General features: G+C 38.0%; 1 protein-coding gene across 2 annotated transcripts in view; it reads right to left on the bottom strand.

The window, feature by feature from the left end:
• The window catches only part of LOC145993868 (uncharacterized), a 202,108-nt gene extending 188,982 nt beyond the window's left edge, over positions 1 to 13,126 (bottom strand). For both annotated transcript variants that reach the window (XM_083129732.1, XM_083129731.1), the window contains exon 1: positions 12,687 to 13,126. In XM_083129732.1, the coding sequence (XP_082985858.1) occupies positions 12,687 to 12,705 (19 nt within the window). In that variant the 5' untranslated portion in view covers positions 12,706 to 13,126. The remainder of the gene's footprint in view (positions 1 to 12,686) is intronic.
• Positions 13,127 to 20,436: the final 7,310 nt, after the last annotated feature.

The following is a 20,436-nucleotide window of genomic DNA, read 5'->3' as shown; positions in this document are numbered from 1 at the left end:
CACAGGCGGAACAGGTTTTCGACGGTTTCTGTGTCAAGTAATACTCTCAGTTGGGGATTGACCCTTGCAGTGTGTCAGGTATTGCATAATCTGGAGCACCAACGTTATTTTAACATAAGAATCCCATAAAGAGTTTGTTTGTAGGTTGAAGGGCTTGTATAAGATAAAGAAGACCTTTGTTTCGAAAGCTCACAGAGAGCACGCGTCTCCGTTTCATGTGTGTATAAGAACCTGCTAGCATGGGTGTGTCCCAGACGGGACATATTCTTTTTACAGCAAGTTTCATTTTATGGGTACACATATGGACGTTGAGATTCTAGAAAGGCATACGTTCCAATGCAATGTCGTTTAACGTGATAATAAATTAAAAATGTCCTTGAAAGTGAAATATTGTCACATCCGCAAAAGCTTGCACGAAATTCGAGATGTTTCTCGTGTCTTCTTTACGTGTCTAATAATGTTGAACCTATTTCGCAAAATCAACAACATTTCGTTTCACCCCATGAAATCTTTACATGGGAATAGAATACAAACGTTACGAAGATGTTACTACTTAAAAATACAGTCAAGTCTGTGACTCAAACAAAAAAAAATACATCTAATAACAAAATGAAGTTAATTAAATACTTTCAAGATTTCAGCACTTGTAATCGATACTGGAAATTCGGAGTTTCGAATGAACCCTGGACTTGCTTTAAAATATTCTTACGTTTAGTTGTAACAAAAAAATTGACTTTCTAATCATGTCAGCGTCACTAGATATTTTAATATTGATAAGAAAACGTTTATTTTGTTTTGAAGAAGTCGTTACTACCAGGCACCAAAGCCAAGTTTATTTTGTGATTTTTCTCTATTTTAGATTCTGTCACACCGCGCTACGACGCCAGAGGTCCCGGGTTCGAATCCCGGCCTGATCATGGGTGTTCTTCTTGTGTCCCTTCATCATATATCACTCATCTTCGCGATTAGCCGAAAGTGGCAGAAATAGACCAAATCAATCAATATAGGTTGCTGTCACAGTGTATATAAATCAATTCATAGATATCTTGTAACAGATCGAAAAGAAACATATCCTGGTGGTTTCCACCAACGATTTCTATTGGCTCAGAGAGCATATCATCGTCTTTTTTTTTTCTGATTGTACCTTTCCAGGCGCAATTAGGATGCACGTTTTAACTATAATGCCGGATAATGTATAAAATAGTACATCTGTAATGCCTATGTACATTGCTTACCAATATATATAGATGCATTATCGGATGAAAAAAAGACGTGAAAGTAGTTTAATTTTAAACCGTGGCACCAGATGCCGCATCAGTGAATGAATTCGCTTCATGAGTGCGAGCGAGCTGTTCCATCTGTCTTGGTCTGTGGAAGACAGGCTACATTTTGATCACAGCCTAGGATCTTTCTCTTATCAGCGGCGCGATTCACAAACTGTTAGTAGTCCGATATGTAGTCTAATATGTAGCCACGTCAGGCTTGTGGTCAAATTTGTAGTCATTTCCTGAATTTGCGATTCTTGAAACTGTCTACAGGCTACAGTCGACTACATATCGGGCTACAGTTGTAGACAGTTCTTGTAGGACCCTTTTTAACCCTCCTAGAGCGGGCTACAGCGAACTACAATCGTCATATTCTGTGTTTGTGTATGATATCCAACTTCAAAGAAGAAAATAGAGCTACCAAAATGGCCCATAATCTGTGTTTTCACGTTTTCGAAAAACAGAAGGAAATGACAGTGGGCATTTGCGTGAACTTAAAACACATCTTAGAGATATCGGAAATCCTTTTTCTGTTTCGAAAATATCTTCATAGTAATTTGTCACTGAACAGGAGGTGGCGGATTGATCAAAATTGTGGAACCTCATTTTCCCAACAAAAGGATTGTCTCTCTCAACCTCCTGTAATCCAAGTTAGTAATAATAATAATTATCCATATCTTGCACTAATTTATATGAAAATACACTTCCACGAGCAGATTAAGTTTGGTAGTCATAATTTGTTAGCACCTCTTTGCAGGCATTCCTGCTCGTGCACAATACATTTCAAAACATAATTTATCTTGTAATTAATACTTTGTGCAACTTTTAACTGTGCTAATTAGTTTCTCCAAGTTTCTAACTTACTCCCACAATCATTTCCAGTTTTGTAAACACTTCCTAATAATCCTATAAAATTTGTGAAAAATAATGAAACATTCGGAACTGTTACCTAGGATTTCCTGCGATTTAAAAACAGCAATTTCATCTTCTACAGACCATAAATAATAACCACTCATTTTGAATCTTATGCATCCCATAAGCCATGCCAAAATCGTAATTTTACGGAAGTCAAGACCCAACAGTACGCAGTTTGGTTTTGTACGAACGTGCTTGCAGGCAGACGGATGAGAAGCAGCAGCACAAACTTAAGTGAAAAAAAAAATGTGCATAGGTTATCGATGGCTGTAACAGGACAAAAGTAAACGGAACAGTACAAATAGTGAAAACATTTCTGAAAAGAAATCAAAACTCTTGATAGGCTACTTAAGGTTGCTAAATCATACAAACGCATGCATCGAAAATGTTCACAGTACACACACCACTTATCATAGCAGCCTATATTTTTGCCAGTTATGTATAATCGTTGTGATTCCATTCGCCTTCTCAATTGCCAGCGATGTGGTAAGCACATCGTTCTATGATGCTAGGGGTCCCGGGTTCGAATCCTGGCCTGGGCATGGCTGTTTCTCAGTGTCCATTCATCAATTTCATCATATCATCCCTCATCCCCATCTTCGCAAATTAGCCAAAAGTGGATCAAAAGCGAACCAAAATAAATCAAATCAAATCAACCTAACCGTCTCAATTGTTAACATGGGCTTCAATGAAGTCCCATGAGAGCTATTTTTCTTCTTTGTGCAGTGCTCAAGATTTGTGTGAAATATAGTTTTACATAAATGTATTAAGCATTTACTTAATTTATAAATGAAATTCACAGCACAACAATTATGCATTTATTATGAAGTATTTTTTATAATGATCATGCATTAATACAAATTGTTGAAACATATGTCATTTAAAAATTAGATGTGGATAAAATTTGTACTTTACAGCAGGTTTTATTTACACATTGTATACTTAGGACATAGTGTAGATAGAGCATGTTGTATACTTAGGGCATAGTGTAGATAGAGCACATATCTGCTAGAACAAAACAGTACACTGTACTGACACAAACACATGTAAACATTTAGAGTTTGTTGTGACGATTATGTGTTCATTACCATGTGCAAACTATATTTTTATTTTTTATTTTTCTCAGGTTCCAAGTTCATTCTGGCTTCCCTGGGATCCAGACCCAGGAGCATTAATGCAAGGCACGGTATGGGATTTGTGCTTGGGAAGTGTATTGTACATAAAACTTCTCAGTTCAAATCCTGTATCAGCCAGCATAAAACATCTTTCGATGCATATAAAATATTAGGGATATCACTATTATAAACAAGAAGCACTATATTTCCTCTATTGGCAACCCCTCAGCACATTCATGTTTAATTATGTAACACTACTTATCTTTTAACGGTTAAAAGATTGTGGTAGCAATTATTGTAAAACAACATAACTTTCAAAATAGTTAATACATGAGAGGGAATATTTTCCTGTAGTTTACGGTTATTACAACCATAAGAAAACAGTTTTTCTTTGTGACGTTTCAGGAGAACACACGCTCCTTTCATCAGACATTTATTTTCATTTTGACTAAAGATACAGTTATAACAATGGTTAGTAATTTTTTAAACAATGAGAGGAAATTGCATTAGAACATGATTTTTTTAAAATTAATTTGGTGCACCAAAGCATTCTAGTGTAAATAGGTAAAGAGGTTAGGTTAACAGTTCGTTATATCGGAGACACATTAAAATTGGATATTTGGTGTTTCGCATGGTTCGTACTTACCAATTGTGTATTGTGAAACATAGCTCAAGGTGCCATTATGCTTTTTACACAAAAACAAACACAATTTTTCATATAGAGAGTAGTTTTTGTTATTCCTTTTTTCGCTTCCGTAACACACAATATGGTGGGCAGAGGTTGACTACTGTTGTAGGTATGCAGTGTTTCCAACCTTCTTTACCGAAAAATATTAACTATCATGTTCGTCACGTGTGCAAATTGTACATCATGCATGGGTAGCTGACGGATAGCCCCACAAACCATTTCTGATAAGGTTAGGTTAGGTTAGGCAAGCATAGTTAAAAAAGGGGGGTTGGAAACTGACAGGGGGTTACATCATCAAACGTATGTAGCATCCAGTTCACGTAGCGAAAGCAATGGCACTTGTGCGTCGCTGAGATGTTTCTCTTGAAAAATATATGATTTCCCGGTCAAATAGATTCCAGGATGAAAGAAAATACCTCGATGAACGTTGTAATTAGTTTCTTCTGTAAAAATGAAGAAATGTGTCTCCGATATAACGAACTGTTATCGAGGTTAGCAAAGTTTGCTATGATGCCAGGAGTTAAGGGTTCAAATCCTTCCCAGGACATGGATGTTATTGTGAGTGTCCTTTCGTCAATTTAAACATGTCATTCCTCATCCCCATCTTCATGATTAGCCAAAAGTAGCAGAAGACCAATGCAATAAATAAATCAATAAATATGTTAAAAAAATATGTGAACAGAGCATTTTTATTTTAAATCTATAATCCCATATGGTTGGTTCTTTCATTATTGTGTGATTTTGGGTATGACTTGAGATGATCGGACCCCTCTCCGATTTTCTTCATATTTGACATACTCACTAATTGAGGCCTCCTAATCACGAATCTGAAGTTAAAATTTGTCGGTCACGTCTAGAAATGGCGAACCATTGACGCTAGCCTCACGAACCATTGGCACGTGGTTAGGTTAGTTTCGGTTAGATTAGGCAAACATAGTTAAAATTTGGTGTCATGGTAGTATCAGGATCTAGAAATTGGAAATAATTGCGAACCATTGGCACGTGGTTAGGTTAGGCAAACATAGTTAATATTTGGTGTCATGGTAGTATCAGGAATATATATATATTTGTTTGTGAAACAAAAAAATTTCTGAAATCGACAGTTTCCATTTCGAAAACTAACGCCTTATTTTCGCTTATTTTGCAATTTCTAGACGTTTCCGACAAATTTTAACTTCAGATTCGTGATTAGGAGGCCTCAATTAGTGAGTATGCCAAATGTGAAGAAAATCGGAGAGGGGTCCGGTCATCTCAAGTCGTTCCGTGATTTCTAATCCAAATTGTTACAAATGTCAACATTTCTTTTTTGTTATCAACAGGAATGCAAGGTATATTCTGGAGTGTATCAAATTGTGATGTGTGTAACTTTTAAGAATTTCTTGACATTCTCATTGAATGAAATTTCTGTAAATTTGAGGTGTAAGCAAATGTGATGTGAGTGGTTGTCTTATACATAGATATTACATGAGCAGCTAACAGCAGCTTGGTGTTACATGCTAAAAACACCAAACCTACTAGCATATGCATCTGATAGCAAAAACAAACATCTGAAAAGGTTAGGCTGGTTAAGTTTGATTTATTTCTGATCTCAGATGCAGGTGTGAGTAGGTTAGGTACGTCAGGGTTTGGTGCTTGTACCATACTCCAAGTTGCTGTCACTAGCTGCTTATAGATAATGCAAATGTATGTTGTTGTTTTTTTTGCCAGGTGGTGGCAGTACTAGTCCATCTTCTTGGCAACAAACAATGAATGACTGTCTGCTGAGAATTCCATACAGTATAACATGGGACATGAAAATCGTCCTTAAAGAAAAAAGAAGTAACATGTAGGCCTATCTTTTATGTTTCCGTAGTATGTGCATTCAGTCAGAAATCAATTTCATATGTACAAATGTAGCATGTAACATGACAATATTTTATTCATCAATTAAAAGTTCGGCCAAGTTCAAGGCATGAACAATTTTTGAGCACAAAAACATTCAAAAGTGTGTTCTAATAATTAGTGACATTTGTAATCCGTGAACCTTGAACTTAATTTTCGCTAGTGATTCCAATTGTTCAGATTCTACTTTGCTAGGTTCGATACTCAGTGGAGGTACATAGTGGCCCGATTAGCTGGGAATTTCTATTTACAACTGTTATCAATTGTACTCTACTGTTTTCTTGGAAATCTACTGAAACTGAATGGTTTTCTACCAAACACCTACAGTAGATCTAGGGCACAGCAAAGAGAAAAAATAATAGGCAAATAGTTCATATCTTTTCATTCCACATCATATGTTGCTTTAAAGAATGGAATTCTGTTGAAGTGAAGCACATATTGTCCTCCACTTCTTTTACATTTTCATTTAAATTTCACATTGTGTAGAACAGACCAAATAAAAACTGTTATGGACAACTCGCCTACCATTTCTTTAACATATTGGCTGTAAATCTAAATTGTCATTCCTCATGATAAACGATTTGTTTTTACATCTGCTTGAAAATCTAAACACAGTAGATGTTTCAAAACACCTGTTGATATACTGAAAACAAGAGACACTAAAAGTGTAAATCATTTCTTTAGTATTATTTTTAATGTGTATGTAATGTGCTTAGGATAAGATGATGGCTGCTCAGCAGGGCTATTTGTGCATAAAGTTGAGTAAAGAGAAACAGTTCGTACGAAACTGCAACGTTAATCTTAATGGGTTTGAACAGGTTAAGAAAACGTAGACGTTCCTGCTACGAACGACTAACTTAAGAAAATGTAATGCCAAACAACTAAAAATTTGACATTTGTAAAAATAAGAAAATTGAGTCTTCACGAGATATTCAATGGGTGGATAATTTAATGGTTTCTTACGCCCTGCATTATAGATAATAATGGCAAAGCATGAAAAATCAGCTGCCCGACCCTGTGGCCGAGTGGTTAGCACATCGCGCTGCGACGCCAAGGTTCCCGGGTTCGAATCCCAGTCGGGCTTGGTTGTTTGTGAATGTCCATTCATCTATTTCATCACTCATCCCCATCTTCGCAAATTAGCCAAGAGGCACAAAACGCGAAGTAAAATAAACTAAATCAATCAATCATGAAAAATCAGCTGCCTTCACATTTTGCAACATAAGAAAAATAGTATTCCTTAGTTCTGCCGCATATGTTGCAACAGTGACACAGTAGAAGGTAAGGTAAAACATAGCATCTGTTATTAAATTTCGTGTATTTACACACATTTGCTTTAATTCAACGAGTATTTTCACTTTATACAAATTACTTTACGGTTACGCGTACATTACGATTACTTCGCAGTTTTAACAAACTAAACTAGTTTTCTATGCATATTCTGCGTAAACAAACAACTCTCGGAATCTCGAAGTACGACATGCATCGATAATGTCAAGGAAATAGCACAACAATCGATTAAAATATCGATTATTTCCATAGATATTGCTTAGTTTCGCCAAGTTCACCACTTTCCTTGTAGCCGTGCGCTGTAGACAATTAAAGATATAGTCGATTCTTAGTAGACGGTTTCGTGAATCGCACTTTACTACATCTTTTACTACTATAAACTACTACTTCGTTGTAGACTCGATTTTGTAGTCATTTTCGTGAATCGCCCTGCTGGTGAAAGGTCTATGCCGTGGCCTACAATGGAATGATCGGACAACTATTGTCCAACATTTTCAATTACATCTAACTAGCGAGCTATAATTTTGAAAGATTATGGCATGTCTATCAAAACATTTTCTTCGTTGTGTTTTGCTCGGTCATCGAAGCACGCAAAAACAACTACAGATCGTTTTTTCACTCCCCCCCCCCCTTGCGTTTCGTAATCGGCGTGACTTCACGTTGTGCGAAACTTCTTTTAAAAATAGCATGGTACGAGGTACGTACCATGGAGGTAAGGATTCATTTTCAGTGATTTGGATGGGAAAAAGCTAAATCGAAGTCCTTGCATAAGATATACATCTTACAAACATCATGCAAAATTCGTGTACTTCTCACGCCTGTTGAGCAAGAACTTAATTTCTTTCGTGAGGACAACGAAAGCTCACAGATTGAAAGTAATATTAGATGTTAGCTCAGTTTTCTGGTACAACCTTGTGATAATACCCTTGAATGTTTAAATAATGAATTTACTCCTTTCAATATCAGTTAGGGGGTAAAAGGGCATTGCGTTCTGTTTTTCTTTAATATACAAATATTCTATTACATTCGCCTTTATCCTTGAAAAAATATTCAGTTCTACATTCATAGAACTTGATTACGATACGAGAGGTTATTATTACCCATAAAGTAATCGCGTGTATATTCATCTGTGGGAAATTTGATTTCGGGAATGATAACGATGAAACGTGGTGGTAGACGGTTAAACCTGCTCAATCATTTATGAGTGATTTTCTGTTTCAACTCTATATTATCTAAGACCATAAAATAGATGTACGGTGAATTCAGATGAGATTTTCCTAATTAGAATCGTAAGATATTGTTGGCAAAGTTGTCCGTGCGGTCTTCGACACAGACATATTAGGAGCTTGTCATCTCAAAATTGGTTTGACTCTTGCAGGCAATATAATTGTCCCAAAATTGTGCATGCATTATTTCTTGCGTAAAATGTTCGTGTTTCAGATGTGAGTTGCCAGTTGTAAAAATAATAAAGTGAATGGTCAGGGAATTCTACAATTTTCAGTAATTTTTATCAAAAATAGCCTATTATACTTGAAACACAGTAGAGTCGAGTTTTAGCCTACTCTGAACACTTTTGCCAGGTGTTTTCATTTTTTGTAGTTGGGCCATAATTGAATCAGAAATTGTTTGTTACACTTACAGCCATTGTAACATGAACGCTTTTCTTTAGTATTAAGAAGATATCAGTGTTTTGTCGGAGAATATGCAGGCTTGATTGACTGATTTGGTTTATTTTGCATTGCTTTTCTGCCACTTTTGGCTAATCACTAAGATAGGGGTGCGATGATGCGATGACATTAATGAAAGGACACTCACATGCCCAGGTCGGAATTCGAACCTGTGATCCTTGGCGTCGTAGCGTGCTCTGCTAACCACTGCGCCACATAGCCACAAGTTCTGTGTTTGTGTTCTGGAGAAAGCATGCATATTTATCGCCTCTAGTTTTCAATCCACACAAATCCATGATAATACTGTTATTCCTGTTATAAAATCAAATACCTACACATAACTTGTCACGTTCGTTTAAGATCTCGCATGCTTCCGTACAATTGCACCTTGTGAGTATATGACGTGGTAAGAACCACGCTGCACGTCTTCTCAGAAGAAGTTAATTGCCTGAACAACTAAGTTGAAATAACTTGAAGACGTTTAGCATCACTTTTGTTATGTCGTTTTTGATGTTGGACATCAAGCACGGTCCGTTCATTGGTGAGAAATCGAGCCATTTGTGAAGTTGGAAGAAACAACGCTGAAATGTTTACTAAAACAAGCAAAGTTTGTCAAAATTTGTGATAAGTCTACTTGATATTCAGATAGTCTAATCAAGGATGGACCAAGAGTTTAAAGTGAGAACCGATCCACTATGCAAAATGCCTTCAGCCGGATTGAATCGGGGACCCCTTGGTTACAATTACAAGGTTACCACTGCGCCATCGGGAAGCCCTTCTAAAGCGAACACATTTGTGTTATTTTATACTAGCATGGTGGTACCAATCCAATTTGGCATTGGAAACATTTCGTAAAGAACTTACGAATGACCAACTCTTATTCACCATACCGGTCTTTGGCCGAGTGATCTCACCACCAGGTTTCCAAGTTCGAGTCCCGCACCGGGCATAGGAGCTTCCCTTCATCATTTTCATCTAATCACCACTCATCTTCATCATCGTCGCGACAACAAAAATACCAGTACCAGCCTTATCCACCAATTTAATTAATTTTTGTAAAGTTTGGTCGATTTTGCCTGAAGAAAACGAACACGTTAGATATTTATTATAAAAGTAAAAAGCTATGTGTGGATTTTGCTCCCATGTTAATACCATTTTGTATGTTGTACAGTGAGATCCACTAGTATTGCTCGGCAAATTGTCCATGTCTATTTTCATTATTTTTTCCCCTTACATCCTATGTGTTTTTAAGCGATATTTTTATTTATGCTGGAGCAGAAATTGCCAAGAGCTTGTTTTGAATTTTCTATTAATTCTTGAAGCTCTTATTGCGTCAAATAAAGTGCGCGAACATGGTGATAGACAATTTTCACGGTAATACTCATGGATCCCACTGTACCTTCTGGTTATTTTACATAGTTATTACGATTAACAGACACTTGAAGTGTTTTTTTTTACTCCCCTCTCCAGCATTCCAACCTCTTGCATTCAAAATTGTTCCGTGTACTGAATTTCCAAGTACATATCAAAAATTACTGACCATAAGACTTGCATGTGTAGGTAAGTTTTGTGAAAATAATATGAAAGCTGAATAGTCTGTTTATATTTCACTTACAGGCCACGCCGGTTTTTCACTTCTCTAAGTTAATCGCGAAGATGAGGATGAATGACGAATTTGATGAAAATATTAAAGAACAAACACACTAACACGTTCAAGGCTACGCTAAGCACTCTGCCACGGAGGCTGATATTGATAATAGTTTAAAGAAAAACTTACTCCAGGCGCGGATAATTTATTCAAATATTGGATAAGTAAGAAAAAATCTATGGATAATGTTCCCGAAGTAACAATATATCGTTACTCCAGTATTCGATGACGGAACTAAAACTGTGTTGTTTCAGATATTTTCAGTAATGTACCACAGTATTGGAAACAATTTGGAATCTATCGTTTTATTTTCGTAGTCTGTATAATATGTGTGCGTATGGGTGCAGTACTTTTTCTGGAAAGAAAGGTTTCGGTACTTTTCAAGTTGATTTGTTACTATTATTTTCATGACAGAACTACTAAAATTGATGTGGTATGCTCATAAATGATCGTGTATCGACACACACTCACACATTTCTTTCGTTAAAATAAAATATTTAGTCTTATTCTCACCTACAAGAAGGTGCCGGTACGGGGTACCGCTGTCTGCCCCCAGGAAGAAAGCACTGCATGTATGTTCGTTCTACATATGAATATTTGGCTTTTTAATAGCTATACAAAAGGCATGCAGAACAAGCTCCCTTTAAATCCTTCTGGCATTAGATGAGTTGTTTCAATGCTTCAAAGTCTCCTTCGAAAGTATTCTGTCATTTTATTCCCAAAAGACATATGTAGTTCTCCTTCGCTACAACAGAACAATGAAACACTTGTAGTAGTAGTAGTAAATCAATTAACGGTGTGTGTGTGTGTGTGTGTATACACACACACACACACCCCACCCCCCCCCACACACACACACACACACACATATATATATATATATATAACAATTTTCACGACTTCGTAAAATTTATGTAAGTAGATGTGGTATGTTACAGGATCATGTAATTTCATTATTCATATCTATTCAATTTATATATGTATATATCGTAGCATGTTGAGTAAAATAGAGCGTTTAAATATCCCTGTAGTGACTATTAATATTATATTTATCACTTAATCTGAGCATAACTACAAAAAAATTACCGAATCACGTTAATTAATAATTTATGCATTTTAATGCAAGCCATTATTGTAATTATCTGTAATGGTTTCTATTAATCTACCTTTATTGTCTCGGTTTTACAGTAAGATGGGATTTATTTATTGCTCTATATTGGAGCATAATGTCAACAATCATTTTAACAAAATTATCATCAACATTCGAGAATCGAACCTTATATACAAGGTTATTGGTTCTTATACTTTTATTTCCCGCATAGTAATAACAATTTAGTAAAAAGTTCAAATAAATATGTGTGTGCGGATGGTAGTACAAGGATTTTATCCAGGAAGGGGCAAGCAAGATGTTTTTTCCATGCGGTGGGAGGGGCAAACGAGGAATATTTTCCCCAATAATAGTATTGTCCTCTCAAAAAACATTGCTTCAGTTTGAAGTTATCATGTTCCTGCAACGCCCTTGTAATAATTAACATATATTACTGTGACTGAAATGAAATTATATGTGTGAAATATGTATCTTTTGGTTGACTTTAATTTTTAAGGGGAACGTGCCCCCCCCCTTACCGGTCGTCCTTGCGTGTGTTTATATGTACACTTCTGTTCACATAAAGTAGCAAACTTTATAAGGTTGGACAGTTGAAGCATTTGCCACTTTATCTGAACAGGACTACAAACATTCAATTTTCTTTCATTTCCACAACCTCATCCCAGAGTCAGTTCTAGCTACGGGGGGTGTAAGGGGTGATTTTCCACGAGTACACCCAACTGTCAACCTCACTTCCACATTAGTACACCCTGGACTGCGTTTTGCAGACGAACGAGGCTCTGGCGACTGGCACTCTGGCCAGTATAATGTTGTGTGTGTTGTCCTGTTTTTTGTCCTTCTGTGTGCTGAGTGCCCCTTTACAGCCTCAGCTTTTAACGAAGGTCAGAACATTTTAAGCTTTTAAGGTTTACTTATGCAACGTTAGAGTTGTTCTTTGTAAAGATAAGGGGCTGGACCCCGTATAATGTGACGGGTGCAAAATAGCCTAAGTGCTGACGCACCTAAAATTTTAAAATCAAATAAAAAAAAATCAAATCAAAGTTCTAGCTACGGGCATGAATATGTACGTATATGAATAATTACAATCCTAATACAAATTTATTACTCACCTATAATAAATGGTCTCATTATGTCGGACTTTTCCGTTCCTCTCCACTATGAACACTCGGTTTTAAGTCTTGTTAGCACAAATATCACTTTCACAAACTGATTACAACTCCGGTCTTGCAGAAGCTGCTACGACCATGCGACAGAGTCGGAAAACAAAAATAATCGTTCGCGACGGGGTTCGATGCCTCGTCCTTCAAACCCGAACGCATGCACACCTTGCGGTTCACACGCTACTTCTGACGCCCTCTCCGTCTCGTGTGACAAGTCACCGGCCGAACTGCTTGAGCAGTGCATCAAGGCATTGACCGCTCTCTGGAACGGAGCTTAGATAGAGTCATCATTCTCGTAGAAAATAAACCAACAAAAAAAAAAATACGTGCGAACCGGCTAGCAGTATACACACCCGCAGGGCGCTCGCTCTACCTACATTCGAGTGAACCTCGCCATGCGATGCTGGACGTTTTACACCGCGATCAGTTGAAAAGGAAGGCGATTTTACCACTGGCCTCGCTCTCCGCTCTCATTGGTCTCTTTTCGCCCGGTTCCTTTCGCTGATTGGTCGTTCCGCGCTGCAGTGAATGAACATCGCGTAACATTCGTGGTTGTATTTTCAAGCACGCGGCTTAGTGTTTTCAATTTCTCTCTCACGTCGTGATTTATGTTGGCGTTTAACCTTTTTCGCAATGATCGTGCTCGAGTAAATAATTGTAATTGATGGGAACAAAGATTGCTGGTTTATACGCACGTGCAACTGTATCGTTTCGCAGGGATTACTACGTAGATTAAAGAACGCCGCTTCTTGCTATAATATGTATGGACATTTGCAGCACCACTGGAGCATCCTTGCCACTTGACGGAGTTGATATCACAGTGCGCTACAACGCCAGAGGTTCGCGGGTTCAAATCCTGGCCTGGGTATGGTTGTTCTTCGTGATTAGCCAATAGTGGCAGAAAGGCGACACTAAATAACCTATTTCAATCATTCAATTAAAGCTTCCCCAGAGGGTTGTTAAAGATCCAGGATCCCATACATTCCAATGGGTTCTATTGGGCCCGTAACATGGCCGGAACTTTTTTCTCGCACAATTTAAATTCGGTCCAAGTTGCGTAGTTTCATTTCAATACGGAACGTGGATCGTTTTTAAATTGATCCGGAGAAAAGGTTCCTGGACCGAATTGAAAGACTTTACAGACAAAAAGGTTCTTTACGGTCCAGAACCCATTTACGCTTGCTGATTTTCTCTCCTGGACCGGAATTGAATTGATTTAAAAATCCTGGACCTTTAACAACCTGTCTTCTTACTACCTCCACAGTTTAAGCATGGACGGTTCACTTTGGTTCTCATGTACACGATCCTGTCAACCAATGTTGCCACAATATGAGGGCACAATTTCCCTTTTTGGACCAATTCTTCCCTTCGCCTAAGCAAATTATATAATAATAATTAGTAGTAGCAATAGTAGCGGCATTATTAGTGGTGGTGGTGTTGGAAGCAGTAGTAGTACGCAGTAAAGTATCTGTTGAATTCGTTATTATTTTGAATAAAAAATATTTTTAAAAAAAATCTAAATTCAGTTTCATTACTTCCCAGGTTTCAATCATGGTCAGGAATCCATTTAATCGTTAATTCTCATCGTTACTATTTATCCAAATATGCATAAAAGCAACGTAAAACAAGTAGGAATACCTAAATAAATAAATTACATAAAAATTAGGATATCAAAATCGAAATTAAGACAAACTCTAATAATGTAGTGAGATGACCTTAAAATTTTCCTGCAATTGTGGTATTTTTAATCGAAATTCCCTTTTCCCTTTTCGCTCAAAGTTCGGTCCGAATTTCCCTGCAAAAGGGAAATTTTCCTTCATGTGGCAACACTGCTGTCAACACCATCGTTTCATTATTTTTATCAGTCACACACGGTCCCATTGATATTCAATTTGTTCAAGATCATGTTCTTGGCTTCATATGATACCTAGTGAAGTTGAAAATTGTGGAAATTCCCCTTAAAATACCTCGAATTCCAAAAGATGTAATCTATTAAATTGAGCTACTTTGCACAAAGTGATAAAAGCCAGGACACTGAGGTTTAAAGGAGGTGAGCGACGGTGTGTGATCTCACCTACGAGACATTTACCTCAACCAGTAACGTATCAATTAGCAAAACAGTAAATCTTCTTGCAAAGGGTTATCGCCCTCTTGGCGTGTAGAAGTAACCAATCCCTGGCCCCCTCCCCCGAGACTGAAACCATGTGCCTTAGAGATAGCGTAGTGGTAGCCTTGTAATCAGGTAGTCCGTGTTTGATTCCCGGTGGGACACACAGAGGTTCTGGAACGGGGATAAGGTTCGAGTAACACCTTGTATGTTACTGCTCTTACTTCTTATAATAATAATAAAAAGACCTTTGAATGGCGCCCTAGGCTTCAGCCCCCTCTAGCCTACCCCTCGCTAAGGGCCGAGGTAAATAGGTATTTTAAGAAGTTAGTCAAGTGTTATAACTAAAAATACAGTATTTCCTTGAATGGTTAACATATTCCTTATCAACCATTCATTCTTAGAAAATAAGTATTCTTGGCTTTATGTTTTAAATGTTTTATTTGTTTACAACAGTTTTTTTATTAAAACTCTGTTGACAATATGTTTAAACCAAGAAACGTTTTATTTGTTTATATTTTTAAAAACACAAATTTTGGCAACCCTGTTTTCGGATGTTTCGACGCTAAGGACCACCCTGTATATTTACTCAAATGAAGGTTTATTGTATTTGCTACAGTGTTTTTTTCTGGCTGAAATGCTGCCTTCTTCACACCGGATCTAGCAACACTGGCCACAGTTCGAAACATTTATCAGTAAGGTTCATCGCTTCTCAAGTGCATTCGCCACGCACTCTAGCGGATCGAATTACGAGACATACCAACTCCTAATTTACGGCGTAAACTATAATCGGGTTCTCCGTAAAGAACAAAGCAGAATTGCCTTAATTAGTCGTTTCAATATTAGAATCACTTCCTCTTCCCTGACGAGTTCCTCTTCGCTACTTCTCTCTTTGTTTGACTTGGGAAGATGACCGGCAAAGAACTCGAAATCCCTGCTTCAGAGACCGGAAGTATTCCATGTTCTGTTCTCGCGTACCCTCCCGTCCCCTCACTTCACTTCCTTTTGGGAACAAAGGAAGAAATGACCATTCTCTTGCAAGATGCAACTGAAGTGTGTTAAGCGAACCTAATAGGACAAATGTAATAAGAGAAGCAAAAGATGCAGTTTGCAGTTCATCCGTTCCCATGCTGTTTAATAACATTTCTAGTGTAAAGCAAATTCGATTTAAATGCAGGAAACAAAGGTAAACCAACCAAGGAGTCGTGATGGAGCATATTGCAGTACGAAGACCTCAAAAATTACTCTTATGAATCTATTAAAATCCTGCCAAAGTGTTGGAAAAAAAAAACAATTAGTCAAAACGCCAATAAATGGCATATTAAGAAAAGAGATCTGGTCCTAACTGAAGAGAAACGGGCTGTTATTATGTTTAGAAGCCACCCAAAATAAAGTACGTCTCATCAACTTCTGAGCCCTGGTATTGAAACAAAAATACAACTCTTTATAATCAGAGTTGGACCTTCTCCGATTACCTACATGGCACGGCATACCCTACATAAGACGCTGCAACATCTCTCCACTAGCAGTTTTTGAGATGTGGAATTCAAGTGGTACGACCATGCTGGCAATCATATCTCAATTTAAAAGTGTTCCTTAGATCTTTCTAGATTTATGGCACATTTCCCCTGTTCTTTTTCCTTATTTACGTACAGTCACCGTCAATTAAAATCTGACACCTAGATCCTGAAATACTTGCTTCCATGCAAGGCGTTATGTGTGTTGCATAAATCTGCGGAGGTGGTATAAGCTGCAATTGAAAATCGACGTATCGCCCTAGAGTTAGGCAACACACTCCTTTCGTGAAGCTAGTTGCGGGAAGCTAGTATTTCAGGATCCAGGTATCCCGTTTTTATTACCATTGTACCTCTGTTTCTTCTTTTCGTGTTCTGCTATGCCTTCGTTTTGTAGTCGCCTCTGTTACCATGTACATTGAGTAATGGACTCGCCATCGGCAGTCCAAGATTGAGTCCCAGCCTGAGCATGGCTGTTCTTTGTGAGTGTTATTCATAAATTTAATCCCATCATCATTCATCCTCGTCGTCGCGATTGGTAACGTAACGTAAGTCCCGGTTTCCGCATCATACAGCGTTATACTTCACACAAAAAAACATGTCGTGAGACTTTCATATTAGCTATTCGAGGGAAAGTCATTTAATCACAGGAAATTTAATGTATCTAAAGCCCCTTTTCCATTACCACAAATTTTCCGCTCAACATGACGCGCGACATGCGACGCGGAATGTGCCAAGCATTTGTTGAAATGGAAACTGTCTGCAACATGCCGCGGCGCAAGTGCCGGGGACAAAATTGCCCCAAACGATTTTGACGCACAACATTGACGCGTATTTTGCAGAAGTAGTTTTGAATTGGGAACAGTGCATTAAATGACGCGCAACATGCGCCGGCGCATGTTGCGCGTCAAAAGTCTGGAACTTGTCAGAATGGAAACGTAGCTTTAGCTGCATGGGAGAGTATGCAAAACAAAACAAAAAATCTTTATTTCGGGACACGAGATGGCCTCCTTAAGCTACGTTTCCATTCTGACAAGTTCCAGACTCATGACGCGCAACATCCGCTGGTGCATGAACTTCTAGACAAGAGGCAAAGACGACCTAGATGGTGGATTAGAAGTTTTCTAGCGAAAATAAATTCGGAAGGAGCGTATTACTCGTTGATGAGAGACTTACGTCTTCAAAGTGGATACGAAAACTTTGTAAGAATGACTGCAACTGATTTTGAATTGTTATTAAATGTTGTTGGACCAGAGATTACAAAAAACAGTACATGTCGAAGACCAGTTGCATCTGGTGAAATGTTAGCGGTGGCATCGCCCCTACAGTTTGAGTTTTTATGGCTCGAACTGGTGACATTCCACAACACTGACTCCTGTTCATACTGCTCTATAAGTTTTACTACTTTATCTTTCGACCACTCCATATTGTCCACAAATCAAACACTCGCGTAAAACTTGAAAACCAACTACAACAACTACACTCAAATAACTGGACGTCGTGTCGTGATGCCGTAGTCGCGTCGTCTGTTTCTACTCTAGTGCGCATGCCCGTGCCCCAGGAACTTGCTTCAGGCTGTTTTCATTGTCCGCGGTGCATGGTGTTTGGGGCAATTTTGTCCCCGCACTTGCGGCGCGGCATTTTGCAGACAGTTTCCATTTCAACAAATGCTTGGCGCATGCCGCGTCGCATGCCGCGCGTCATGTTGCCCGGCAAATTTGTGGTAATGGAATCGGGGCTTTAGCAAACGCCCTATATGGGGGTCGTGACGATCGAGTAATATGAGCCTACGCAGTAGCTAGTACAATATGACCGCTCAACTGTATTTGAACAGTGGAAGAACAACGAAACATTAATCGTTTTTTTGTGGTCGGAGGGTGTGAATCTTTCTGAAATCTGCAGAAGATGGAATGCTCAGTATGAAGACAATTTTCTTTAGTCAAGGGGGAGAATATACGAATGGATAAAAAGATTTTAAAATGCAAGACAAAATTTCAGTGATCATGGTCTAAGTGTGAGACCAATTAGCGTGCCAACTGAGACAGTGAAGCAGCAGATCGAGCAGCGATTTTGGGACTAGAGGCGAATCACTGTACTGATGAAATTGCCGTATAATTTAACATGAATCACATCTATGCATACAATATTGTCTATGATGACTTCGGTTATAGTAAAGTGTGAAGCAGATGAGTCTCAAGGCAGCTGTCCCATGTTCACAAGCATGCACAGGAGACGAGTTGCCAGTATCATTTGGACCGTTATGGACGTGAAGGAAATGCTTTTCTCGGTCGAATCTGTTACGCCTTGCTTAATTTGAGAAATTTATTAGAACATTTATAAAGAAAGAAATAGAAAATGTATAACGTGAAAAGTTAAAAGTTGTAAATTAAAGGATATGTTATGACAGGAAAGAGTAGAGTTGTTGATTTATATTTATCGATGTACAAGATACATCTTTTTATTAACAGAAAAAGATGTATCAAAACCTTTTGAATTATTTATTGTGCAGTATTATGTAAATACTGCATATTGTAATGTAAGTGAAGAAATATTTTGTCTTTATAACTTGCTAGTCAGGGATTCGAGAGTACAGAAATCGGGCATAAATACGCCTACATTTCATGGCAAAAGGCGTGGTTTCTTGATATCCTCTCCTGCGTGGGTCTGTTACCAGGCCTAGTGTTGAGTTGCTCACACCCCGCTGGAATTTATCTAACTGAGCAAAGTTTCCTTGAACGATCTCAGTCGGATATTTAAGAAATTAACAGTAATCGCTTTTTTAAATCCGAAAGAACCCGATTTCTCAGTCTCGGGCTCCTAGTTTCCGCACGTACGTAAATGAACTTACCTGAATAAAAACTAGATAAAACACATATCTTATGGTTCGAGTTTTTATTCTACTCCTCTGAGATGGTTCCAGTGTGGACTGATGAAGTAGAGTCACTCACACCACACAGTGGTGGGAACGTAACAAATTGTCGCAGGAGGCGAGTCCTCCTGGGTGCACCATCATGAACCAGAGAGTAAGATAACATTGATCTAATGGATCCGGCCACGAAAAATTTAAGACACACGCCTCCGCTGGGAAAGTCATGCTGACCATCTTTGGGATGTCAATGCCAATGGCCTATTTTGGTGCACTTCCAGGAAAAGGAGCTAACTGTGCTCGATACAGTGACATGCTAGGAAACAAGTTGAAGACCACGATACGCTGGAAACGCTGGACCACAGATTACTACTTACAGATGTTTAAGAGTAATGTTAAAAACGGTTGACAAGAAAATGGCTGCCGCACTGGAGGATCGTTTCCTCGCAGCCACGGATGGCAGCACCATCGCAGACAAAAGATGAACGATGTGCGCACAGCTGGTGCCAGTTGACAAAACACTATCGCATTGCGCAACCATTCCCCCCACCCCTAGCTGCGTTTAGGTATTTTACGGGTATAATAAATGCTTTTTGTTAATCATAAAAATAACGATATTTTCTTTAAATAAAGAAAAGTACATGCTATGCAATGCGATAGTAGTTATTTTAAGCATAAAACCTATTTATAATAGAATAAAAGTACAAAAAATGCTTTGAAAATATTCCAGAACCCAAATTTCCTGACATTTTTTCATAACTTTGAGCGAAAGTACGTTTTTTAAACTACACTGTTTTTATACACTTTGTGGATTGCACAGCAAAGGCCTTTCTTAACATACATGATTGTACACATTTCTCTGTCGAGGAGATAAATTCCGTACGATTAAAATGGAGTAAAATTCACGTAAATATACGGAACGTGTTTAATCAGGGGCTTAAATCACTCTAATCAATATTTTGAAATATATTTTCCCAGATGATTAGTACTTTGACTATGCAACAATTATATTGAATGATTAGGAAATATCTTGTTTCCTTTCCCCTTCGCAGATTTTAACCATGAATAACAACAATAATATTAATATGTTATTGTCATTAAGCTAGTACAGCAATAGACAACATCATGAAACAAAATACATGTGAATACATAGTAAAATAATATAAAGTAACAGGAAGGGTAACAGGAATGAAAACATTGAAAAAACTAATT

Source organism: Lepisma saccharinum, chromosome 10 (genome assembly GCF_977018435.1).
Source record: "Lepisma saccharinum chromosome 10, izLepSacc3.1, whole genome shotgun sequence".
NCBI lineage: Eukaryota > Metazoa > Arthropoda > Insecta > Zygentoma > Lepismatidae > Lepisma > Lepisma saccharinum.
Note: the sequence above shows the minus strand (reverse complement) of the source record. Positions and strands in the feature narration are given on the sequence as shown.